This window comes from Pogona vitticeps, chromosome 1 (genome assembly GCF_051106095.1).
Source record: "Pogona vitticeps strain Pit_001003342236 chromosome 1, PviZW2.1, whole genome shotgun sequence".
Taxonomy (NCBI): domain Eukaryota; kingdom Metazoa; phylum Chordata; class Lepidosauria; order Squamata; family Agamidae; genus Pogona; species Pogona vitticeps.
In genome coordinates, this window is record NC_135783.1 from 12,257,468 (window position 1) to 12,284,709 (window position 27,242).

At 42.5% G+C, this 27,242-nt stretch overlaps 1 protein-coding gene across 6 annotated transcripts in view; it reads right to left on the minus strand.

Moving 5' to 3' along the window:
- The window catches only part of SPTBN1 (spectrin beta, non-erythrocytic 1), a 243,093-nt gene that overhangs the window by 149,142 nt on the left and 66,709 nt on the right, over positions 1-27,242 (minus strand). For all 6 annotated transcript variants that reach the window (XM_072987493.2, XM_078382288.1, XM_072987500.2 and 3 more), the window contains exon 2: positions 23,087-23,286. In XM_072987493.2, coding sequence (XP_072843594.2) covers positions 23,087-23,234 — 148 coding nt within the window. In that variant the 5' untranslated portion in view covers positions 23,235-23,286. The remainder of the gene's footprint in view (positions 1-23,086; positions 23,287-27,242) is intronic.

Here is a 27,242-nt window from a genome sequence, read left to right on the forward strand (position 1 = left end):
GTAGCCCTCTATATATTGCCAGACTACAACTCCCAGAAATCTTAACGAGTTCAGCTGACAGTGAGTGTTCATGGGAATTGTAGTCCACCACCAAGATCTGGCTAGCCATACCCTTGCAGTGGATGATACACAAATCTAGGTGGTACAATTCTGTGTCTGTTCTGTTTAAGGTCAACAGGGTACATGTTTTATAGAAACATGGATACATGTTTTCCAGAAAACTTTGATTCAGGAGGAACTACTTGTAATCATACGTAGAGGTGCGCAGATTTGTACTTTTGGATTATACTTCCCAGAATTCTCAAATCTTCACACCCTTAATCTTAACCTCCCTTTTCTGTTACATCTTTTCTGTGCTTGCCACTATTCTCCAGTTATGTCTTTAAAGCTGAGTGTGCAACTTTTTCTGTCCCCAGGACCTTCCAGGAATACAGAAGGGGGACAGGGAAGAGCTGGCGGGGGACATATTGCTCACGCCAGTTCTGATATTATCAGCTACACGCCTGTCCAATCAAGACAGTGTACTTGATGGAACAGCGTTCTGCCCAGAAAATAGCAAATCTCTGTTTTCTTTAAAGTCCTTTCCTGATAATCTTTGCCCTGCCAGCTGTCTCTGAAATAGAAGAAAATGCTGCAACAGCATCTCATTCTGCATTCTCTCTCTATCTCTGTCTCTCTCACCAATGCAACATTCTCACTTAAATGCAGGACGGAAATGAGGACGTGCATTCTACACCCAGCCTAGGAGGAGAAAGGTGATTTTTTTTAAAAAAATTAGCTGTTCATCAAAGTCTCTCTCTCATTTCTCTCTCTCTCTCCATGTAGTAGAGCCAACTAGGCCGCTGTTGGTTTCATCCAACAACGGTCCAGCAAAAAAAGGATCTGGGAAATCTAAAAGCAGGACCTGAAGACAGTAGCCCTATCTCGAATGATACCAAGAAGCATAGGTGCACAGCAAACCAGGGATGGGGAAACTGGCTGCCACAGGTTCTCTGCTTGGTCCAAGAGGGGATCCCCATCCAATCAGGGTTTTTTCTCCTTGCCTCCTTTCCAGTGTTGGATAAAGGCATCCCTTCTCTAACACGGATAGCAGTGGGGTTTTCCCTCCTCTTACTGGAGAGGGACTGTCTTTCTCTAGCTCTAAGAGGAAATGTTACCCTTTCTGTCCTATGCAAGAGCACATGGATGCCCGAAGAGAACATTCTATGCCTCTTTCTGCGCAGCAGACTAATTACTAGATCAGCAGGTAGGTTTTTTGTAGAAAAGGGTAGGGCTTAGGAGACCACCCTCCCATCCCATCTGGCCCATCAAGGGTAATCTGGAAACAAATCATGCTTCCAGATCCAAAACAGTTCTCTGTTTTAATTTAGCATAATGAGAATGAGCTGCAGTAAGCCCTGGGTTTTCATATACTTTCCCTTCTCTTCTTCTGGAGCATCACAAAGGAAATACCCATCAGCTAAAATTAAGAATTTCCTCTTGAGCAGCAGTTCCCAACCTTGGGACCGCAGGTGTTCTTGGATAAAACTCCCAGAAGCCTTCACCACTAGCTGTGCTGGCCAGGATTTCTGGGAGTTGTAGTCCAAGAACATCTGGGGACCTAAGGTTGGCAACCTCTCTTCTAGATCATTGGTTCCCAGACTTTGGATCTCCAGATGTTCTCGGACTACAACTCCTGGAAGTCCCGGCCAATCCAGTCAGTGTTGAATGCTTCCAGGAGTTTTAGTCTAAGAACATCTGGGGACCCAAGGTTGGGAACCACTGCTCAAGACATTATGGTTTTCTTAATCAACCCAAGCGCTAAAATTGCTTGTTTCAAATGAGCTATACTTAAAATTAACCCCAGTTTATTAGACTTAAAAATGTGCTAAGCCAAAATTAGTCTAAACTGGGAAGAGAAGCTTTTTAATTTCTCCTCCTGATATGTTCACAGAGAAGGTGGGAAGGTAAAGTTTGTTGATGATACTGGTGTGCAGTGTGATATATGAATATGATTATTACCTCGAAATGTACATACTCCATTGAGTTATCAAGGCTAAAATGTAGAGCTTATTAAAATTACTTTTCTAGACTATCTAACCAGTATCTTCTAACCTGCAAGACTACTGGCTGGCCATGTTGTCTGGGAGAATCTCACAAGTTGTTTCTTCAAGCTCCGAATTGCTATAAATAGGTTTATCTTTCATGAATTTGAATATCCCCATTACCCACACCAGTGGCTATTGCACACAGCATCCAATTGCACACATCAGTTGTGCTTCTTGCAAAGTAACTTTCTTTGCTTTGAACCTACTACCCATCAATTCCATACCAGTCTGGCAGGTAAATAGAATCTCTTCTCTGTACACACAGTTCCTAACTATATAGCCTGCATCTTGCTCCTACGATCTACGTCTCTGTTCAGAGGTATCTACATCATGAGCTTTGGGCAAAATTGCTGAGAAATCCAGCAGTTAATACTAGTGATGGTACCTATTAGCCCTATTTGAAAATCTTGTCAAAACAATCCTCTCTTCTGATAATCCAGTCTCCATCTGTGTTACAGACTCCTCCAGATTCTTTAATTGTGGGCATTGTTACATTTCATTTATGCTACTTTGAATCAACATCACTATGTAATCCAGCAATATACAGCACCTGTAGGCATATCTATTCAACTTCTAGTGCCCCACCCTTGGCAAACAGGTGTTGCTATGCAGGTGTTGGCTCTGCATAATATCAAAGTACAGGTGAGTGGGCACAGAGGAGAATGGCATTTAGAATTCAAATAAAAGCTCCACACATTTTAGAAACAATTAACAATATTGCCCAGATAATTAAAGCAGGGACAGTTCTCTCTAGAAGCCTCTGGCAAAGCACATGCCAGTGGGCAGGATCTGTTGTCGGTCATCCCAGAATGCAGAACACGTAAAATTGGCTCAAATTACAGGAAGCCAGATTTCAGCTGAATATCAGGGAAAGCCTCTTCACTGTTAGAGCAGTGTGATAATGGAACCAATAAATTTGGGAGATGGTAAGTGCTCCAACATTAGACGCATTCAAGATTCAAAATTAGACAACCATCTATCAGATCTACTTCGATTTGGATTCATGCACTGAGTAGGGGTTGGAGTCAATAGCCTTATAGACCACTTCCAACTCCATTATTCAATGATTCTATGCTTTGGAGATTAAACCCAAGGTTCTCTCAATATTTAAGAACAAAATAAGGCCCTTCTTGGTCTAATCAAAGATCTATCTAGTCTGCCATTCTGTTCACACAAGGGCTAACTAAATGGCAGTGGGAAACTCAAAGCAGAACATGAAATGAATGAAGTAGCACCCTCCCTATTTCTTTTTTACAGGAACCAGCACTCAAAGACATATTACTGTAGTCCTATTTGGTCATTAAGCTTAACAGCATATAGGGCACAACTGGTGGTGGGGACAGAGATATTCGTGTAAGCCTAAACCCGTGTCTACATTCCATCGTTACAGGGCTGCCAATCACAGAAGCATTGTAAATGTGCAAGTTAGCATGACTCCCTGATGGGCAGAATCATGGGAGGCAAGACTTACCTGCATCCCTACATCACACTACCCTTGAGCTGTACATGCTTTTAGGCTCAATGGCTAAATAGAGCTATTGCCTCTATATACAGGTATAACAGCAACTGCACACTGATCGCTTTAAATTTCGCCAGGAAATAATATTTTTAAATTTTGGGTGCTTAGATGCTATTGGGCTTCAGCATGGCTAATGGAGATGGATTTCAAAATATGTATTAGAGTAACAATTGAGAAGCAATGATTTAGAGTAGTGGTTCCCAATCTTCGGTAACCCAGGTGTTCTTGGACTGAGGTTCCCAGAATCCTGCACCACCAGCTGTGCTGGCTAGGCTTTCTGGGTGTTGCAGTCCAAGAACACCTGAGTTACCCAAGGTTGGGAACCACTGATTTAGAACATCTCTCTCTCTCTCTCTCTCTCTCTGTGTGTGTGTGTGTGTGTGTGTGTGCACCTAGAAATCAGACATCCTGCTTATGATCATAACATATAACTCATGCAGAAACTTGAGGATAACTGAAATCATCCAGTAGCTTTCCTCCTTGGAATATAGCCATCATTTTGTTCTCCATCTCAATAGCACCCAAACCAAAACAATAGGAACCGAAACAGATTAATCCCCAAACCTTAAAGAGCTGCTGCCCACCACGTCACATATTAATGACATATATGAACCAGCTTCAGATGAGAAATGTGAGCAACATAAGGCCTGTAGGCTATGTCCAGTCTACTGTCCTGAGCTAGTGAACAGCAAAAATTCTACAAAATCTATAATATGTTGAGGTTACAAATTGACAGCTGGGGATCTTTAACAAGCTGCATTTGGATGTAGAGGCCAAAGAATGTTCTTGAAATAAGTTCTAGCACATTTCACTCAGTTCAAAATTGCTTCAAGGCCTAGATTTGTTTGCTTTTTGTTATTCAGCTATGCCTTGGAATGGTCATGTGGCACTCATGTGGTCCACATATCTTGTTTTTGGACTTTTAGACTTGACCTCAGTTCTCAGCTTTAGCTGGAAAAGCTCTTAAATAAGGCCCTTCTGAGAACACTAACACCTCCAAGCGGGGTTTTAACCTACTCTCAAAGCCAATTTGCCACACTTGTGGCCTGCTTGGAGGGATGAAGACAGGAGTCCACCCCACTTTATCTTCATGATGATTCTGTAACATCAGTTAAATTTAAAAAAAAATGTTGCCTAGTGAGCTGTACAATTGAACAGGGACATTAACCTGTTGAAAGAGAAACAGTCTAGCCTCAGCATTATACCACATTGTAAGCAAACAATTTCCAGTGTGTCACTGCATTAATCTACTGCAGTGGAAACAACAAAGAGAAGTGTTGTCTTGATCCATTCCAATTTGGACTGAGGCTGCAGCAAGGCACCAAGATGTAACTGGTTGTGCTGCGCAGTGACCTGGTAAGGAAGGCCCACAGGGGAGGATCTACCTTATTGGTTCTCATGGATCTCTCTGCAGCTTTTGATGCCATCAGCCATGGTATCCTTGTGGCATTGAGCTGGCTCTGATTCGTGTCCAGAGAGTTCAGTTTGGGGATGAGCTGTTGGATCCCTGGGGGTTGTCAATATCCCAGTGCTTTTTAATATCAGTTATAAAGCCTCTAGGGGAAGTCATCGGGAGATCTGGAGATGCCCTCAGTACGCTGATGACACGCAACAGTATTACTTTACTTTATTGGACTTATACCCCGCCCCTCTAGACAAAGTCTAGTCGGGGTGGCTTACATGAGTAATAAAATACAATAATGTATCTCTCCTTCACAATTTCTGCAGAGGATACTGTCTGGATGCTTGAATGCTGCCTGGCCTCAGTTTTGAAATGGACCAGGGCCAACAGGCTCCAACTGAACTTGGATAAGATAGAGATGTTGCTTTTGGGGGGAGCCCTCCAAAAGGTTGGGGAGGATTATCCCTAGACTGAATGGCACGGCCCTCCTGTTTAAGGATCAAGTCCGTAATCTGAGTGTACCTCTGGAGCCAGCTCTTTTTTGGGGGACTCCCAGACTGCAGATGCATCCAGATCAGCCTTCACCCTACTGAGGCCTATCATCCAACTCTGCCCCTACACAAGGGTGTCCTCGGGGCACTGGAACACACACTGGTTATCTCCCAGACTACTTAAACGTTCTCTGTGTGCTCACCTGGAGACCACAGTGGGTTCATAATGCGGCGGCTAGACTGGTGGCTAGTATGAGCAAGTTTGATCACATCACTCCAGTTTGGGATTACCTCCACTGGCTACCTGTTGTGTCCTGGATCAGGTTCAAGGTTTGATACTTATGTACAAAGCCTTCCACGGTTTGGGACCATTCTATTTGTTGGAGTATCTTTCCCAAGGTCATCTGCCCACTCTACCAGATCCTCCCAGGCAATGCTCCTCTGGGTGGCCCTGGAGACATCTATGAAAAATCCGGCCTTCTTTGTTGTAGCACCAATTCTTTGGAACTAGCTCCTGGTAGAGCTGCGCTTGGCTCCCTCCTACTCAATGTTTAGAAGGCATCTTGAAACATTGCTTTTCAGAGAGGCCTCACATAGTGACCATACCTCGTGTTCCACCTATTACTGGGATAATACTGTATCCCTCTTAGTGTTACCTGTTTTATTTCTCTGATTGTGTTATTTCCCAATTTCTCAATATCCCGTAATAGAAAATAAAAACCAGAGCAGAAGGGTACAAAACTTGGGAGCAATTTTAGTCCCCTAGTGGAACTCGGAAGATGGACAATATGTACAAACGTTGGGGAGCAGAAAAGTATATACTTTGAACCAATTACATGGAAACTGTCAGGGAAAAATGGACCAGGGTTTTGACAGCAAGAATATATATGTGAGTTCCCGTCGCTTGTACCAGCTCCTGCCAACCTAGCAGTTTGAAAGCATGTAAAATAAATAAATAAATAAATAAATAAAAATGTGAGTACATAAATAGGTACAGTATCACCACGGTGGGAAGGTAATGGCGTTCTGTGTCTAGTCGCGCTGGCCAAGTGACCACGGAAACTGTCTTTGGACAAACGCTGGCTCTATAGCTTGGAAATGGGGATGAGCACTGCCCCCTAGAGTCGGACACGATTGGACTAAATGTCAAGGGAAACCTTTACTTATACAGTATATATGTGAACTCAGATAGCATGACTTGGAAATAAGTTCCAGTTGGTAATGGTGGACATGGCCACTGGTCCCATCATCTCCTGGCAAACAGAAGGGGAAGAGATGGAGGCAGTGACAGGTTTTACTTTCTTGGGCTCCATGATCACTGCACATGGTGACAGCAGCCACGAAATTAAAATACACCTGCTTCTTGGTAGGAAAGCAATGACAAACCTAGACAGCTTCTTAAAAAGCAGAGAATCACCTTGCCAACAAAAGTCCGCATAGTCAAAGCTATGGTTTTTCCAATAGCAATGGATGGAAGTGAGAGATGGACCATAAGAAGGCTGACCGCCGAAGAATTGATGCTTTTGAATTGTGGTGCTGGAGGAGACTCTTGAGAGTCCCCTGGACTGCAAAGAGAACAAACCTATCCATTCTGAAGGAAATCAACCCTGAGTGTTCACTGGACGGACAGATCCTGAAGCTGAGGCTCCAATACTTTGGCCATCTCATAAGAAGAGAAGACTCCCTGGAAAAGACCCTGATGTTCGGAAAGTGTGAAGGCAAGAGGAGAAGGGGACAACAGAGGACGAGATGGTTGGACAGTGTCATCAAAGCTATCAACATGAATTGGACTAAACTCCGGGAGGCGGTGGAAGACAGGAGGGCCTGGCGTGCTCTGGTCCATGGGGTCATGAAGAGTCAGACACGACTTAACAACTAAACAACAACAATGGTGTTAGTCCATCAAAAATAAGGGGCTATAGCACCATAAAGATCCACAAGTTGTATTTGGCATAAGCTGTTAGCAACTGCAGCCCATTTTTCTGGATGAACAGAAAATGCAATCATTCAAGGGAGATTTGCGGGTTTTTCACCGTTTCAAAAAAAAAAAAAGGCCAAGGAAAGAAAAGGAAGGGAGGCATTTATAGAAAAAGGCTGAGAATCCTTTGGCAAATCTGACTGGGTGACTGCGTTCCTGATGCTATCAGTGTAACCACACTTGGCTTTAGGTTTCCCTGAAAAAGTATTTCCAGTGTCCAAAAGAAATAATGTGCTGATAGTAACTCAGCAGCAGCAGCAGCTTATGAATGCAGAATTGATGCAGGAGGATCTTTGCCATAGTGACTTTAAAAAGGGGGACTAATGCAAAAAAAAGGGCTCTGTTTGAATCCCCACATTACAAAGTGCATAATGTTTTCTCAGGGACACACGTATTATGACAAATAAGTAGTGTCACATTTGACTTCCTAATAATGCTTCCTTGGATAAACCCTAAAATGTCACAGATTAGGCCTTGAGATTTGTGATAAAACAATGGAAAACATGTTAAGTACCATCTGTGAAAAGCTGAGCCTTTGTATAAGAGGCTTTGGGTCAAAGATCCCCCTGGACTGGTCTTCTGTTCACCCTCCTTCAAGTCAAGAACCTTCTCATCTTCACTGAGAATGACATGGTTGCCCTGGGCAACCACGAAGGCCTTAACACTCGAGTTCTCTTCAGAAATCCAAGAGGCTGCTTAAATTTAGATTATACAGTTTGCCGTGAAACTCTTGACTGGAAGTTACCTCATGGGTCTGCAGCGACATGACACTTTAATACTGGTTGAAATATTGGAGAAAGGGGGCCGATTAAAGAAAGAATAAACTAATTCATGTGAATGCTTTTAATCCCAAATGCCAACCTCTCCCTTCCAAACTTCCTTCTAATGCCAAAACAAATGAAATATATGTTTCCTAAGCACTCCAATCCACCCACATATTTTCTCACATTTGTGGTTTGGGAATGGCCTCTTAAGTGCAATATTATGGGACGCCTGACAAGATGCCACACACACGTTCCCTAGATTGAAGGGCTGGATAAATCTCAGGCAGCTGGTTGGCCAGCCATCTAAATATTTCAACATTCCCCCAATCTTTTCCCAAGTCTTGGATATCACTGGCACGGAAAAACACAATTCCATTTTTGAAATTTACAATAACCCTGTTTAGGCCATATTCCCCTATCTCTGTAGGGCTAAACAGGTAATGATACACATGCCCTACCCCCTACAGATACACACCTCAAAATCAGCAACACTTTTGCATTAAATGCAGGTTTAGCATGAAGGCCGTGCTGTTTCCAGGTGGAGTGGGGTGAGAGGGGTTGGATTTATGTATGCAGTAACTGACAACTAACTTTATCTTGTTACGTATTAGGGTGTTTGCAAAGCAATTCCTCACTATCACTTGTTGCCATTGATCAGAACTATACTGTCGTTCATTGTGTTGCTTCACCTTGTATCTTCTTTTTTCTTTAAATGTTAATTTTAAAAAAATTCAGATTTAGGAGAGAATGGCGAAACGCTTGAAAATATCTTGGCAAGGGAGGGCATAACCAAGGGCATAACCAAGCTACATTTCAAAAATGGCATAATAAATAGGAAACAACTTATGTAAAGTAACTAGTATTATTTCTAGTTATTTTTAAAAGTTGCTTCTAAAGGGCGTTTTAAAAGCAACTTTTAAAAATAACCAGAATACTAGTTACTCTACATAAGTTATTTCCTATTTATTATGTCATTTTTGAAATGCAGCTTGGTTATGACCTCCCTTGTTACTGAAAAAGGTAAGTTGTTACTGGTAGCTACTAGAGATGGGTATGAACCTCAGTTTAGAGATTCATGCCAGTTCCTCCACCTCCCCAGCTGGATGCCCCACCCACCTGCCAACCCATGCTCCTCTCCTCCTTCTCTTTAGCTGTTCAGCAGGTCCCTGGCAGGAGCATGGGCTTCCTTGCCTTGCCACCTTGGCTGATCACCCACTCAGATAAGGAGGCAGGACAGGCAAGTCCATGCTCCTGCCAAGGACTGAATGAATAGCCAAAGAGAAGGAGGAGGAGAGCGTATGCTGGCTGATGAGTAGGGCATTGCCTGGGGAGGCAGGGGAAGTAAACATGAGGCATTTGGGTTTTGGGCTACAGCATCTATAACTCTAGGCCAGTGATTCCCAAGCTGGGGTGCACATACCCCCCAGATTCAATAAGGGTGGGAAAACACACATACCTCAACAGTGTAAGTCACTTATTTATACCTTGAGCGGTGAGAAACCCCTCAGCTTCTTACTTCTCTCCCTACCAACCATTTGAGAGCCCAGTCAATTGGCTTTCACTCCAAGGCAACATCCATTCTTGTTGCACCACTAATCTGGGGTGTGTGTGTGTTTCGTGCCGCCTGCTCCTTTCCTATTTGAACAAAACTCCTTAAGGATTTTAATCCCTTTGCTGGCATGCTCATGAACCCACTGACACAGCATCTGTTTATGCCTTGGGGTCTGGGACTTTTAAAAGGATGCCTAACAAAAAAAATTCTCATTTTATTTTGAAATCGTGACAGCTAGTAATGACATGGTAGCCAAGCAACAAGCGCACGGAGGGGGGGAGAGATGGGATCGAAAGAACCATTTTGCTCAGCAACCAAGGAGCCCTGCCAGGTGAACATTTGGAAAATAAAAGGGCAGAACACTTTCTTCTCAAAATATGTTCCTTATACGGGTGCTTTTATTATAAGAAACTCATGCAAAATTTCTTACAAAGGGAAAGCTTTTGGGAGGGGGGAATGTGAGTACAGTATCCAGATTACCCTGTCTGTGGAAACATGCAGGCTGTGAGCAGATGTCATAGGCATATTGCATTATCAGGTTTGGAAAGGCAAACACACGTCTCCAAAGAGAAGCATCTTCAGGTGAAAGTCCAGGGTATGTACACACAACACGTATGTGGGTCAGTATTGCAAATCATCTTCTTTAACTTGCCTTTTAAAAAGCAGGCTTTTTAAAAATACAGATATAGTATGTTTTATTTGTAGACTTGCTGAAGGTATTCAACTGGCCACTGTGGAAACAGACAAATACGGTCTTCATCAAACATCAAGCCTCATTAATTGGAAAAGAACAGTCTAGTTGTCCAACTCTCTGATTTGAAGCCAGTGCTGCTGGCATATAATGGCAGCACTCAAGTTCAGTGTCCTACCCATTTTAATGTGGGTGGTCCAATCTTGTTCAATACCCTGGCACTGTTTTGCTTGGTGTATTCAAAGCCCTCTCAAAGTGGCTGAGATATGAAATGAAGAGCAGGGAGTGACAGTAATGCGTATGTTCATGGGTACTGAATTTTTTGAGTGGTGGGGAACTCAGAACTACTTTAAGTAATGGTCTTGCATTCCTTACAATGTGCAACTGAATAAAATGGTTCACTTCTTTTCAACTGTTAAATCTTTATACAGTGTCCATGCAAACAGTCATCCGAATAAGCAACAATTCACTAAAGATGAGTGAGTGGTGCTTAAGCCACCTTGTGCAACATGTGTTTGGCTTGACCTTTCTCAAAGGCTTGGATTGACCCTTTATAGAGTAGATTTGCTCTAAAAATGTACAGTATTTTATTGGATATATTTTCTATGGTTCCATTTAATTTTGTTTTGAAGTATCATTATAGGTCATAAATGTTCTCGGCATACAGCCTGGGAAGAATCTCATTAAAAGCAGAAGAATATACACACACCTTCTTTCTGGTTTCTCAGCTGCTCCCTGCTCCCACCATTCCCACATTGATCAACCACTGACACATCCCTTTCTGAGAACCATCTAAAATAATGTCTTTCAATGCTTGGAGGCTGTGTGTGACATGCAGGGAGCACTGGACATGATGCCAGACTAACAGAATAATGTGAAGTTTTTCAGAGAAACAAAATAAATACAGAGAATTTATGTATTTCTGTTTTAGTGTTGTGATAAACTGTTAAATTCTCCCGGATCTATTTCCTACAATGAATTTACTCAATTCCCAATGGACTGGTCCAAGCTGAGGCATAAAAAACAGTTATATTCTTCAGAATTTCTAGAGTTAGCAGCCAGCTATGCACTCATATTATGTTCCACTGTACAGCATGCTTGAATCGGCTTGAACCCTACTCTCCTAATTCCGTTTATCACAGGCTCTATGTACGCCTCTGCATATTTACTCATCCATGCGTTGGCCAATCAATTCCTTTTGATAACACCACTGTGTATACCTTTCCTCTGTACAAAATCACAGTATGTAAACTGAAGGCTGCCATTTAAAAAATTATATGTACACATGCACAAACAGCAGAACAAATGCAATTTCTCTTTTTGTTTCGCTTATACACAGCTAAACTGTAGGTTTACATAAACAGAATCAGTATGGTGATTAGTGTTTGTCTAAGAGTCAGGAGACCAGGTTCAAGGGTAAAAAAAGAAAAGAAAAGAAGAAGACAGCTTTCGCTTTCTCCCACAATGAGAGATAGCTAGTGAAATATTTTAAGTCTGAAAACTGGAATGGTTACTGAAATTCTTTGAATAAAAGAGAAAAGGTGGAGCATTAACTTGAACCATCAAGATGTACACTAAGGGAACAATCAGGTGGCTGTGAAATTTGAATACCCAGTATGGTGTTGCTATGTGCTGTCAAGTCCCTTCTGACTTGTGGTAACCTTATGAACCAGACATCCAAGGAGTTCTATTCTCAACGAACTTGCTCAGCTCTTGCAAAGGCCATGGCTTCCTTCACTGAGGCAATCCATCTCTCCTTTGGCTCTTCCTCTTTTCCTGCTGTGGTCAATTCTTCCCTGCACGACTGTCTTTCCCAGTGAGGCTTTTCTTCTCATGGTGTGCCCAAAGTACAACTGACCTTAGTTTTACCATATTTGTTTCTAGGGCAAGTTCAGGGTTCATCTGATCGACTGCCTATTTGTGTTTCTTTCTTTCTGGTAGTCCATATCTAGAAAGCTCTCCTCCAACACCACACCTCAAATCAATTGTTTCCCTGCCAGCCTTTTCCACTGTCCAGCTTTCACATTTGTACATAATAATCAGTTTAGTTACAGTCTGAAGAGGGCATGAGAGAGACTGCTATAGGCAGTCAAATTAGACTCACACCCTGCAGAGGTATGAGTAGATAGGATGGTTGTTGTGGGCATTGTGCTGTCCTCTGAAGATGCCCGCCATAGTTCCTGGCGAAACGTCAGGAAGAACAACCTTCAGAACACGGCCAAAGAGCCCGAAAAACCCACAACAACCATTAGATCCTGGCCATGAAAGCCTTCGCGAATGCAGTAGATAGGATGCTTTACTGGGCCAAATTAGAGTATCTTATTTTATTTCATTGTTTTGAAAACTCTTTTTACCAAAAGATAGCATTTTCATTAACTCAGGATAACTCACAAGGAAGTTAAGTCCTTGTGTTTGCAATACCTCACAGTAGCCTGTCATAGCTACCAACCTTGTAACCTATCTAATGTTTATTCTTTTAATAAAATATCACAGTTTGAGTCCATAATAGTGATTGTGTTCTGAAAGGAAAATCATCTGCTTAAAAATGCAGAGATGATCCACAGTAGAACAAAATGTTCGAGGGGGGATATCAGATGGGATAAGGATTATAGTCAGTTAAACAGCTGGGGGAATTCAGTTTCCTCATCCAGGAAAATCTTATAGTCTGGAGATCCCACATGCCTTTCTCCAAGTTCTAATGGTATAAGAGGTTTAAACACCTGTTCCTGAGGTGTTTAAACCACATCTCCCCTGAACCAACAGGGGGCTTGTAGTAAATCATCTCTGGACTACCATCACAGAGTGGGAAATAAGTGTTGACTTTCTCCTTTCACTTCTGCTAATGTAAAATCCAGTTATTATTCAGAATTTTCTCTGTTTTTCACCCAAGGACACACAGATACCCTGACAGATGAAGAAATGAAGCAGAGAGAGAGAGAAATTATGTGTAACCTAACCATAGATCCACCAGGAATAAGCAAACAGAGGCGCTGAAGCGCATGAGGTTTGTGAAAAATGCAACTTTTTTTCTCTCAGATGAAATCATGGTGGTAATGTCTACAGGAGTTCAACGCTGGGTTCTGATCTGAGCCAAAAAAACTGACTCAGACAGCTCTGGGGTTTTTACAGCAGTTCTGATCGAAATAGCTGCAAGTGCAGACAGACTCACCTTGGGAGCAAAGATGCCCATTACGGTTTGAGCAGTCCAGAGGATTTCAGCTGACTAAATATACACAGACAAACAAGAAGAACCGAAAGACCAGGTGCCCTGGGTTTTAAATTTCCACCCAGCACTGAGCAATCAAATGTCCTTCATGCACTCAAGTCTTGAGATGCCTTCACTGTCCGAGAAAATTTTTTCAGTTTTTTTACAGATATCTCTTAACTAAATTTTGCAAACCTTTCCTTGTATGTTTATAATAATTTGGGTGAATGTTTGCAAGTTGCAGGTTATTTCCTAAACAATACAGGAGGTCAATGTTCCTTCTAATTTTCAGCCCTGTTTAGCGGGACGTGGTGGCGCTGTGGGCTAATCCACAGAAGCCTGTGCTGCAGGGTCAGAAGACCAAGCAGTCGTAAGATCGAATCCAAGAGCTCCCGTTGCTTGTCCCAGCGCCCGCCAACCTAGTGGTTAGAAAGCATGCAAAATGCAAGTAGATAAATAGGGACCACTTCGGTGGGAAGGTAACAGCATTCCGTGTCTAAGTCACATTGGCCATGTGACCACGGAAGATTGTCTTCGGACAAAAACGCTGGCTCTATGGCTTGGAAACGGGGATGAGCACTGACCCCTAGAGTCGAACACGACTGGACAAAAATTGTCAAGGGGAACCTTTACCTTAGCGGGGCTACAACACTCACACACGTGACTTTGCCGTGCCCCCCCGATGCGGGGTTCCACCCTGACCAGAACCAAAGGGAATAGAAATACTTGCTGTAGGTTGTGCAGTGGAGCAGGAAGGCTGTGTGGTGGAGGGCACAGCACTGCGCACTTGCGCGGCCGCACACCTTAGAGGGAACCTTGGGGGAGGTTGTATGTATGTAGGCATTCTTCAGTCTCGAGAGACAGGATCAACAGATGGTAGAATCAAATGAAGGGGTGGTATGGGTTCTAGTACAGATCAAACCATGTCAGAATGAGGGGCCATGGTGGACACTGACAGCAAAACAGTCTGTAGTCTACGTGTGATCACCTAATCCAAATAGAAGCGTAAGATAGGCTGTGAATCAAGCCACAATGTCAGGATAGTCACAGACTAAACCAAACTGGAAGGACAGCTAAATAGCTACTGTAGCAGTAATTATCACAGTAAGGGCAGGCCAGGGAATAAACTGAGACTTGACATTAGAAATAATCTGACTGTTCAGCACCAAACTGACATGCAATATCTTGATGGATACATACACAATCCCCCACTAGACCGTTTTTCAAAATGGGAATGAATTTGAACTTCTGACAGAGCTCACCTTGTTTTTCAAGCCACAACCAGCAGGCAGCTATTTATACCCTGACATCCTGCCTCTGCACTATGGCTCACCATGATAACAATACACTATCCCCGCCCCTGCCCCCCCCCAGAAAAGCATTTAAAGCCAAATTAGACAAAACACCATTCATGCAGTTAGCAATTGCATGAGTGCAAATTGGAATCCTAATGCTATCTGCATGCGGTAAAGTGGTTGGTTGTTAACCACGTACTACTGGGCAGTAAATGAATGAATGAATGAATGAATGAATGAATGAATGAATGAATGAATGAATGAATGAATGAATGAATGAATCCCATTTGCTTCACTGGAAATAGCAGATGCAGAGTACGGGTGTCCAGACCAAAAACACAACATAAAACAAAGGGTTAACGCTTTCCTCCATCACAGCCCCAAACCAGATTGGGGAAGAGAGGGCTACCAGTACAGTACTTGATTTTTAAAATGTCATTCACACATTGTTTTGAAAATATGTGTGATCTAGCACAGGAAACCCCCCCCCCCCATTTAAAGGCAAGGCAGGGAAGAATTTGTTTCCTTGTAGAGACAAACAACAGTTACATGTGTGATATTTCAACAATCTGTGTTAGTTCTGCTTGTTTGTTGTTGTTTTTTGCAGTGAAAGTGACAACAGCAAAAGCATGAAAGACTGCCCACATCCTTTTCCTCTCAGTTCCAGGTCAGGTCAGAAGGAATGAGAGCGACTTGATCAACATGACAGCGAGGCAGTGGGTGTACTCTATGAAACATGCAAGGACACACGGAGACATATACACACACAACCGCTGCAACTAACAAGGGCCATTTCCATGGGGAAAGTCAGATGCAGATTTAAATTTAGTCCTACATCAAATCTACAATGAGCTTCTCAAAGCACCGAAATGGGTGCCTCTTTTAGACCGGCTGAATAATTGAATCGCCCACCCTGGATTAAATGTCCCTTAAGTGATCGTTCCACATGTATTATTTAAGGCTCACCCAGCGTGTGAAGCAAGCACCCAAAGTCAAAGCAGTCATCTTCCAACTGACTATGTTGGAGTTGTTGCTAGCTTTAGCGTCATTTGAATGAAATCACCTCCTTTCCCAGCTACATAGAAACAAATCTTAAACTCGAAGGACTCCACCTTCAATAAAAATTCCTCTGGTTATCTGTGTCCAATGTTCATGTTGGGAGTGTGTTTGCTTATTCTGAAAAAAAGGAACATACCTATACATACAAGTGAGGTATCAGTAACAGAGATGGGCATATAACAAAGCACGAAGCAAAAAACCCCATAAATCAGGCCTGTTCGTGGTTCGTTTGGGGGCGTTATCAGCACTGGTGCTACTAAAAAGCACTTTCCTGGGGAGGGCCTGCTTCGAGGGGGGGGGGACGATAACTGGGATGTGTCAAACCCAATCTTTGCCAAACCTGGAGGGGATGGAGAGGAGAGTCCGTTGAAGACTCGCTGAAAGTCTGGCATCTCTAACCCATGCAGGGGGTGTCTTATTGCTCCTGGTAGTCCCAAAGAGTTTAGTCTTCGAATCCTGGGCCCATCTATTCAGCACTGGTTAGGTCTCACCTTGAGTCTTGTGTCCATTTCTGGACACCACACTTTGAGAAGGATGCAGACAACTTGGAACAAGTTCAGAGGAGGGTGACAAGGATGATCAGGGGGCTGGAAACCAAGAAAGAACTGGGCATGTTTAGCCTTGAGAAAAGAAGAGTAGGGGGAAGATGTGATAACGCTTTTCAAATATTTGAAAGTCTGCCATACAGAGCAGGGGTGGGATCTGTTCTTGATTGTGCCAAGAGTGCAGGACATGCACCAATGGGTTCAAGTAACAGGAAGTCAGATTTCAGTTGAATATCAGGAAAAACTTCCTGTTAGAGCAGTACAAAAGTGGAACCGCCTCGACAGTGGGATTACCTCGAGAGGTGGCAAGTGCTTCAACACCAGAAGCATTCAAGAGAATATTAGACAAATATTTGGCAGATATCCTTTGATTTGTAGTTCTGCATCGAGCAGGGGGTTGGACTTGATGGCCTTATAGGTCCCTTCCAATTTCACTATTCTATGATTCTATGATTTTGTGAAATCGCACAAATCACAAAATGATTCATTTTGTCAGAAAGTTCATGAGTGATTGTGGTTTATAGTTTCTGAATAGCAATGAACCACCGCTTCTCCTAGCCAGTTGTAATTGTCCTGGGGCTAGTAAAGTGACCCCTTTCCCAGATTTCCTAAAGCCTAGGTATAAAGTACACTTGTACTGTGCAGCTTGTCCATAGCTTCACAGACTGGCTATTCTCCTGGGAGGCATACACACACAAACACGCACAAAATAATCCAAGGAAGACACAGTATACTCACTAGCTGCAGAATGATGCCTGAGTGCCAGAAGGTGAAACTGGGTAGGAAGGGAAACAAGTTCTGGAACAACTCATAGCTAGCTGACTGGCTATTCACAATGCAAGACTTTACTGCTGAATTAGGCATACAACAACAAATATTCCACAATGGTGACTTACAGGGCAAAACACACCTAGGAGTAGAGATGGGCATGAATTGCTTTGTCCAAGTTCATAAAGCAGGGGGCTGTTGCTCCCCACACACACCCATGTCTCTTCTGGCTCAACCAGCCACTCAACAGGCCCAGAATGATATCTTTCTGCACCTCCTCAACTGATCTTCCAGTCCCGGCAACAGCTCAGGCTTCCTTGCCCCGCTCACTTGGCTGATCTTCCAGTCAGACAAAAGGGCAGGGCAGAGAAGGCTGTGCTCTTGCTCCTGACTGGGAGATTAGCTGAGGAGGTGGAAAAAGCAAGCAAATTGGTAATGGTGAGTGGATGATCGACTGAGGAGGCAGAGGAGGGGAGCACCACCACCTCTGCTGCCACCTTTACGAACAGGGATGAAGTGGGATGGACCAGTTGGTGCCCATCTCTACCTAGGAGTTACAGAAACTCATTAGCAACTGGCCTAGGACAGGTTGATATCCCAGGCAGTTTTGATGGTTTGTAAGCATATGTCACATCATAGTTCAGGCTGAGATATGACCCAAGATTCTCTCCAAGTTTAGCCATGACTGCTTGGATTGACTGCCTCTGGAATAATATCTTCCTTCCCCGCTCCCAATCCTGGGTTCCTGCGATCAGGAAGTGGCACAGCAGACTGTAGCCACATCCAAGAGTGAACTTGCCCGGAGAAGACTAGTCCATCCAGGGTCAAATGTTACAGCTGCCTCTCCCAGCTGCAGCTTGCTTGTAATTAAGCACACATGCAGACATATACAGCCTACTTTTTTCTTAAAGGTAAATCAGGGCATGATTTGCTTTAAATGGGCATCATTCTCCTTTTTTAAACTTTTCCTTTTAAGAAGCAAAGCACACAGAGATGGCAAAGGGAGGGGAGAGAGAACCCATGAAAAAAGAAGCAGCAGCAGCTAACAGCTCTTCCCTAATGCATCTAATCTTTAATAAATAATTAACTATCTGATGGTTGTTGTGGGTTTTTCGGGCTCTTTGGCCGTGTTCTGAAGGTTGTTCTTCCTAACGTTTCGCTAGTCTCTGTGGCCGGCATCTTCAGAGGACAGGAGTCAGAACTCTGTCTGTGCTCTGATGCAGTTTTGTGGGATAGTTGAGTATTTATAGCTGTGGGATTTGCTTTTGTCCTTTTCAGGAAATTGGGTGATTATGGTAATCAGAGTGTTTTTGTTGTGGGTGTATTGTTATGATAAGGGGGAGAGATGATCTGTCACAAAACTGCACCAGAGCACAGACAGAGTTCTGACTCCTGTCCTCTGAAGATGCTGGCCACAGAAACGTTAGGAAGAACAACCTTCAGAACATGGCCAAACAGGCCAAAAAACCTACAACAACCATCAGATCCTGGCCATGAAAGCCTTCGAGAATACAATTAACTATCTGTTGTCAAATGTCGGTGACCCTTTTCCAGGGTTTCCAGGTATAAAATATGCAGAAGTGGTTTACCAATACTCCCCCCTCCTTTTCCTGTGCAGTTTGTCCAAGGATTCATAGACTGGACTCTTCTTCTAGAAGGCACAACTGGGAAATGAACTTTTGACACCTGACTGTGAGGTCAAGCACACCAACTCGTTGAGTTAGCCAGCCAGTCTAATCGTTAAGGCAGGCACCATCGTTCTGTACAATGGACATCATTTTCATTTAACTCATGAGAGTTTTCCTTGCTGTGTGCAAAAAATCCAGTCCTGTTTGCCTTTCATGTCCCAAGAGCACCACAAAATAACCTCCCCACACACAGGGAGAAGGAAATTAATTTGCAGTTCCCCATCCTTGCATGCAAAGACCCAAGTAAGGATCTACAGCTAGAAACAGTAGTTATAAATAGCCCATAATCAGAAATAAACACCTGCTTATGAAATTGGTGGCAGAAGCCGTCCTTCTGCTCAAGCTAAACTTCAGAAATATTCTGGGCTTCAGTCCTGAAGACCCATAATCAAATAAAGCAAGCTAACTTGCATGCTCCTGGAAGTGGGATGAGTGATACTCCTGCTGTAACATTCGAGACACTATCATTAGTTCTGCAGTTTCATATCCTACCCTGTTTCCCTGGAAATAAGACCTAACCTGAAAATAAGCCCTACAGTAGTGTGATTTTTCAGGATGCTTGTAATATAAGCCCTACCACAAAAATAAGCCCTAGTTGTGAAACCCCGCCCTCCACCCTTGTGCAACAACCAGAAGATGATGACATGACTGTATTTGAAGAAATGTAGATTGTTCTACATGGAAAAAAAACATCCCTGGAAAATAAGCCCTAATGCATTTTTGGAGCAAAAATTAATATAAGACCCTGTCTTATTTTTGGAGAAACACGGTAGTTGTGAGAAGCAGTGACAGAATTAGAAAAGTGCATAAGGATGTGTCACTGGAGATCAAGAGCAAGATCATCCACACTCTTTCTGATTGCCATGTATGGGTGTAAGAAAGCTGACAGGAGAAAAAAAAATACCGTTTCATTTGAAATGTGGTGCTGGAGGAGAGCTTTGTGGATACCCTCGACTGCCAGAATGACAGACAAGTTGGTCCTAGATCAAATTAAGCCTGAATTATCACTGGAGGCAAAAATGTTGAAAATGAGTCTGCTCTACTTTGGGCACATCCTGAGAAGGCAGGATTCTCTAGTAAAGACAATAACGTTGGGAAAGATCGAAGGCAGCAGGAAAAGAGGAAGGCCAACTATGAGATGAACTGATTCCCTAAACAAACCACAGGCTTGGGCCTAAAATAACTGAATGGGGTTGTTGAAGACAGGACGTGTTGGACATTACGCATTCATAGGGTCGCTGTAAGTCCGAGATGACTTGATAGCACATAACAACAACAGACACGGGCTACTTCTTACACCTGATTCTTGCGTCTGTCTCTAGCATGGAAGAAACAGGCTCCATATGGACTTTCCTGAAATCCTGGGCACAAACAAAATGAAACGGATACATGGGCGCATGACCTTGCCAATGCAAAGATAGTGTGCTGAGTCTGCTTTTTAGCAGTCCTAGTCATGCTCCCCGCATGAAGTTTTCTTGCCTTTACGAAGTTACCTCCTTACTACTAAGCACAGGTTTTTTTGATGCCATGCATACACAGATTTTCTAATACAGGGGATGCAACTTCAGTAGGTCCAATGGTCTGTATTCTTCTCTGGGACTTTTTGGGAGGTTGTACTGATCATCATAAATAACTCCCCCCCCAAAACCCCCTCCAAAAGGGGTCAGGGAGTTGTTGGAGGAGAGAATGAAGTAAGAAGGTGGTTCAGAGGCCACTTCTGGTTTTCAAAAATAAGTATTCTTAAGTATTCAGGGGTGTGGTAGGAGGTGAACTGTGGGTTGTCACTTCTGTACATTACAACCTAGAGGAGGCCAGGGGGTTCTCAAAAACTGCCCCGGGTGGGGGGCAATTCGATCCCTTCCCCATGTTGGCAGCATGACCCTTAATTATGGCACAGAATAATTTCTCATTCTTTCTCCAGATTGGCATATATCTCTTTGCAAAATGCGTTTTTCTATGTATGACTTCTGTCTGTACGGTTCTGGCAATTGAGGCTGGCAGCTCCGTGCTGTTCTATCCACAAACGTCTCCTGCTTGCAAAGGGGCTGGGCTAGTGCCAGCATCTTCTGGTCTGGCATAGACCTGCCAAGCAGCATGCCGCTCAGGCATTTTGTTCAGAGGTCAGGAATGTGGGGGCACTACCACAGGCTTTGGGAAATCATCTACAGAGTGTGTGCAAAGTGAACACAGCAAGGCACTGACCCAAAGACACAGGGAGAACTTCATACATTATATTTCAAAAATTCAGGAATGTGTGTTGGGGAGGAGTTGGACGACATCACCCAGAATTCTCTAGCCTCCAGCCATACTAAGTTGGAAGATTTTGGGAAATGCAGTCTTCAAATAACTTCCCAAGCTATCAGACACACATAATTCTACCACACAAAAGTATCTGCATCTCTTGGAGCCGACTGCAGCCAGGGAAAGAAATTATTTAATAAATCAACACAGACAAGATGGAGTTTGATAACTGTGAAAAGGAGAGCCGGCTAAGAGCTCTCTGACCGGTAACAGAACAAGCTTCAGTGCTTCCCCACTCTTTCTACCAGAGAGCTTGGAAACAGCTGCCAAAATGAAGGATTACGATGGGGGTGGTTTACGTTGTCCTCTAGTTCCCAGACAATGCTGAAGTGAATTCTGCTGGCAAAATGGAGAGCTGTGTCCAAATTATACAAAATGACTGGATGTTATAGACAGAAGTTTATAAACACTGATAATCCACAGCGGATTTATGGGTCTGAATAAGCTTCCTAGATGTACATCTGTCTAAAGTTATTCAAAACTTTGCTTCAACCTAAGTTCAGTGTGTGTCTTGCATCAACACAAAATGGCCAATGACCCCAACGATAAATCTTTTAACTCTAAAAACTGTAAGCGTCCATGTTCCTGTCAGCACTGTAAGTATGCAACTACAATTGTTGCCATGGAGTTGAGCAACCGTCATGGTGTGTGGATGCATGCTGACCCCTAAGGACTAGAAACAGGTTTCAATCAGTTGGCTAACATCTCCCCCCCCCCCCGTGGTTTACACAGATGGTTCTCAGTCCTCCAGATGTTTTAGAATCCAACTCCCCCAAGTGTGGACTTTGGATTAAAAGAAGGAAAATTCATTTTAATAGACTACCAGGCAGATGAAGTAACATTTGATGAAGTAACATTTGGTATTTGATGCTGCACTCATCAAATATGTGAAAGAGAAACAAGTTTATACCCACTTGTCTTATTCTCCATGCATTTAGCAAAAGGTATAAAAGGGATGTATTCTTGAAGGCTATAAAGGCTCTCTAAGGTATAAAGGGGACTTTACACACTTAAAAGAATCATAAATGTGTGACCTGCGCACACAAGCTCTTGCAGAAGCCAGAGTCACATTTACATCTTCTGCCAGGCTCTTGGAGGTCAGAGTGATGAGATCTGATTCATCTTCCTTTCCAATCAGTGGGTGAACATCAGATATGGTAAGAAGAGTGTCCTTCACTTGAGGTTTATTTCTTCAACTGATTTTTGTCCAGATGATGGGGCACCTCACAGGCACGTAAATCATAATGCAGACATCCCAAAACTACTGTCCAACAAGAAGTTACGTTAAAGTCCATTAATTTGCTTAGTAGAAATTAACACCCTATTTCTAGCATAGAACTAAGTAAGTGATGTATTCATCATTTTTCTGAGTATGTTTTCTCATTATTTATAAAAAAACTGTATGCACTGCATTGCCTGAAAAGTGCCATTGTTGACACAGAATGAGTGAATGAGTAACAACAATAATGTAGTTTTCTAAAGCAGCTATCAAATGTGTGAAGGTTTTCAAAAAGCAGATATAGGGGTGATTGAACTGCATTCATGGGTGGATTATCATACAGCTTGTTGGTTTGGAACTAACACCAAATCAAAGTGTGTCCAGCTATGGTTTGCAAGCTATTCATGTCAAAGTTTCAGATCCAGACACAGTAAACCATCTCAAACCATGGTTCGGCATTAGCTTGACTTGCACAACATGACGAAGTAACTGCAGCATGGATAAAGATAGTGAAATTCCTACCTGCTAACGCCTTGATGCGAGACCTCTCAAACAGTCGTGCAGAACTGTTCTCATTGTCCCAGTCGTCAACGTCCCATCGGTTGTTCACATCACTGTATTGCTGTTGGATTTCAATATTGTCATAGTCTGTCGCTACTGTCGTCGTCATTTTGATTCTCCCTAAGCTAGCCTCGGCATCAGCTCCTCCTTAGAAAGCTCTTCTGTAGAAGAACAAAGAAAAGGAAAGAGAAGACCATTATTCATTTTGCAAATGAAGGTTATGCCTGAAAGTATCTAGAAGTGAATACAGAAACAATAAAAGGGAATACAGAAATAATTTTAAAAATCATATACTAATGGAATGATTTAAAAAGAATCCTTAGCATTCATATTATAACCCCCTCCCCAAAATGCTTACAGTACTTTATAAACATCACTAGCTAAAGATACGAAATCTTACTACTTTGGCTACACAGCAGGAAACTGAAGAACTCTGAAGGTTATAGTACAAGGAAGTAAAGTTTTTCATCTTTCTTACTTTTTCAATCTCTCCAGGCTCCGGAAACCTATTTAAATTCCATTAACTACACTAGATCTCCTTTTAATATTTTTTTCAGCATATCTGTCTGCTTCTTCCCTCTTCTGCTTTTCCCTTTCTCTTTTCTTTCTTTCATCCTAATCTTCTTAATCTTAAAAAAGCAAGCAACAACTGTGCCTGTGCCCCACTTCAAAATAGGGTGCTTAAAACATATAAGGATACAAGTAACTCTGAGCTATGTCAGGAGCTGCCAGGGCTAAACCCCATATATTATCAGTTTATTCACAGTATGGCCACACATATAAATGGACTGAATATCAGTAAATACTGTATTTCTTTCGTCTTTACCAAATGTAATAATTATGCTGTCATCTACTGTTATTTTCCTTCACAACTACTAGGGCCATATGTCTCTTGCTGGAGTATTTACAGAACTGAAAACCAAACCGAGGTCATAAATTATGGCACGTGTGAAATGCAACAAGCCACCACTGACTCTCAAGAATCCAGTATGAATGTTTCACAGTGCTAACCTCTGTTTTCCACCTCAAATGTCTGGCAGAGGTCTAAGAAGGTCCACAAAAGCTTACATTAAGATATAATGGTTTAGTCTTTAATGTGCCACAACACTTTGGTCTTTTTTAGAACCTCTCAGCAAGCATAGCCAGTGGCCAAACTGATCGGGAGAATCTGTGAATTGTAGCCCCTCAAAAGTAATATTTTCATTTCTGCAGATGAACTTCACAAAGTTCAGTGGCATATATATACAATCACTATAATCTGTAGCACTAAATGTCCTAAAACACATTTTGGGCTTTGTTTTTAGCACAAATATTCAATATGGTTGCAAAATACTAGTTAAATAATAATATGTAAGCCACTGAATGTTAAAGACAGACAGAAACATCAACATAGAGGTTGGTATGCTATACAGCCTCCATCATTTTAGCAATGGCTTTGAAAATTCTTTAATTGTAATGGAAAAAGACTATTTCAACAAAAACTATCATTAACCATCTAGTTAAAACTGAAGTGCCTAGAAATGTTTTCCATCCCCATAATTTCACTTTTCCTAAGCATCTGAAATGTTAGAAACTACAGTCCTATACCTGCCTATCTGGAACCTAGCCCCACAGAACTCAGTGGGACTTACCTCTGAATACCCAAGAGAGAAGGGTCGGGCTATGCTGTCAATCAACAGATATGGGCCAAGATCCCATAGAGCAGTAGTCCCCAACACTGGGCCTCCAGATGTTTTTTGATTACAACTCCCAGAAGCCTTCACCACCACCTCTGCTGGCCAGGATTTCTGGAAGTTTGTTTTATTATTATATGGTCATAGACCCGAAAATACAAAGATTAAAAACATTATAGAATTTCTGGGAGTTGAATTCCAAGAACATCTGGAGGTCCAAGGTTGGGGACCACTGCCGTAGAGGACTTTCAGTGATGGAACTGTTCCTGACCTTGAAATCTGGAAGAGTAATCTCCCTTCCCTGCTATTGGCTTGCAAACATCTCAACCAAAAGTGTGTGAAACCTTCTGGAATCAATTTTTGGGTAATGTCAAGGGATGCAGAGGTAGAACAGGAAGAGGCCGAACGTGACACATTGCTGGCAGCATATCACCAACATGATACTGGCTTTAAGCCAATATGCTTTTGTTGCTTTTAACATTTTTATTTTATTCTCCTCTCTTGTAATTTGTGTTTTTATTGCTTTATGGTCATCCTGTGACACACTCTGAACATTTTGACAAAGAGCAACAAACTTCAGCTTTCAACAGATCAAGAATTCTCTGTCTTTTCATTCTCACAGTCTACTTTTTTGCAGCCTGCCCCAACAATTATCTCAATGGTTTAGAATTTTCACAGATTTTTCCGGAGTGCTGGTATTTGCAAGCTGGCAAACCAAAACGCATCCAGCTCTCGCACTTTCACTCATTTAGCTCTAGCTAACCGATGCCACCTACTGACAAAGGAAAACTGAGCGCCACTTTCATGCCAACCACAGCACATCATAGCTTCCTTGTGAGGACAGAACACAACTTGTGGAACATATTGTCATACTCTCAGGAGAGCTGCCATGTGGGTAGACAGGTACCCCAAAATTAGATTGATGCATGGAGCACTGTAAAAAAATGGGTTGATCATGGCAAAATATTTTAAACTTTTCTGATTCATTTTTATCTTAAGAGTGTGATTAGACAACAGCAAAGGCACATGCCTAATTGCACCAGAAAGGATGTCCTTAACAGGAGAAATCTCCCTTAAAGCAACTCTTCAATCTGCTAGGGAATCACTCCAGCCCCCCAAAAAGTAGAAGCCCTGCCGATGGACCATGAGTTTGGGGCTAGGCTGCAATACATTTCTCCAGGTATCAAGTAATCACCAGCAAATGGATTGCACTAGTTCCACAAGCGGTCCAAATTGTGATCTATTCCCCCTGTGATCACACCTTAAACCATGTTTCAGATAATTAAAAACCTGGGAAAAACTCAGTTCATTTTAACCATTAGATTTCCACCCATATTTACTTTCAAAGAAACACTTTTATGTAGCACACGGGGTGAATCCACATACTGTAATATTTTCCAATGGATTCACATACATATTACGTGTGTATTCCTGTACACTTACTTTAACTCCTTCCATGTGAGTACTTGCTTTATGCAATTGATAGTTGAGAGTGTTGGTATTTCATTGTTTCTGATAAGAAAAGAAATGGCTGCAGAGGAATTAAGCCGGCACATTGTTCGATTTAATGGATTGTTAGGAAGACTGCTGTGTTTGTGTAGCTGAACATAAGCAATAAAGGGAAACCTGGTTGTGTCAAAGTATTTTGAGTCCAAAATGTCTTGTTTGCACCTGAATACATGGGTTACATTTTAAGATGGAACAAAGTCGTAGACCCTTTTATACTACTTATTCAGAAATATCTTGATAGCTCAGTGGGTTAAGTATCTGGCTACAGAGCCATTGGTTGGGAGTTGGATTCCCTGCTGTGCCTCCTGATAGCAGAGCCAGCCTGTGTAGCCTTGGGCAAGCTGCACAATCCCAGGACGCCCTTAGAAGAAGGGCACAGTAAACCACTTTGAGTATTTGCTACCTAGAAAACCCTGGAAAGGGTTGCCATAAGTCAGAAATGACTTGATGGCATATAGTTATTATTCACAAATAGGTTATCAGCTTACAGAGGCATTCTCAACTAACAGAGGCATGTCAGGATTTTGGAGGGAGGTGTATGCGGCTTTTATGTTTCTCAGCAGAGAATCTGGGCTTCAAAAGCCTGAGAAATAATGGCTGAAATCCAGGAGTAAGAAGGCCCATTGACTTAGTGGACTTTATAAAGGCGTTGACTCCCAACTGATTCAATGGGCCTTCTCTCGTTGTGACTGACTACAGGACTTCAGTTATCGTTTTAAATAATTAAGACCATCCAACTTGATTGACCAGGAAATCTCTTTCTACAAAATGCCAGGACGAAAACACGGCTGTGTTTGTTCTTAGAAACATCTTTTTAAAAACCATGCTTGCTCATATAACACTACTGAACTGCCATTCCCCATTTACGAGGCTACATATTTGGCCTTCATTCTCCTTTCTCTTATTTGGTTGATAAACAGCAGGAAACAATGGGA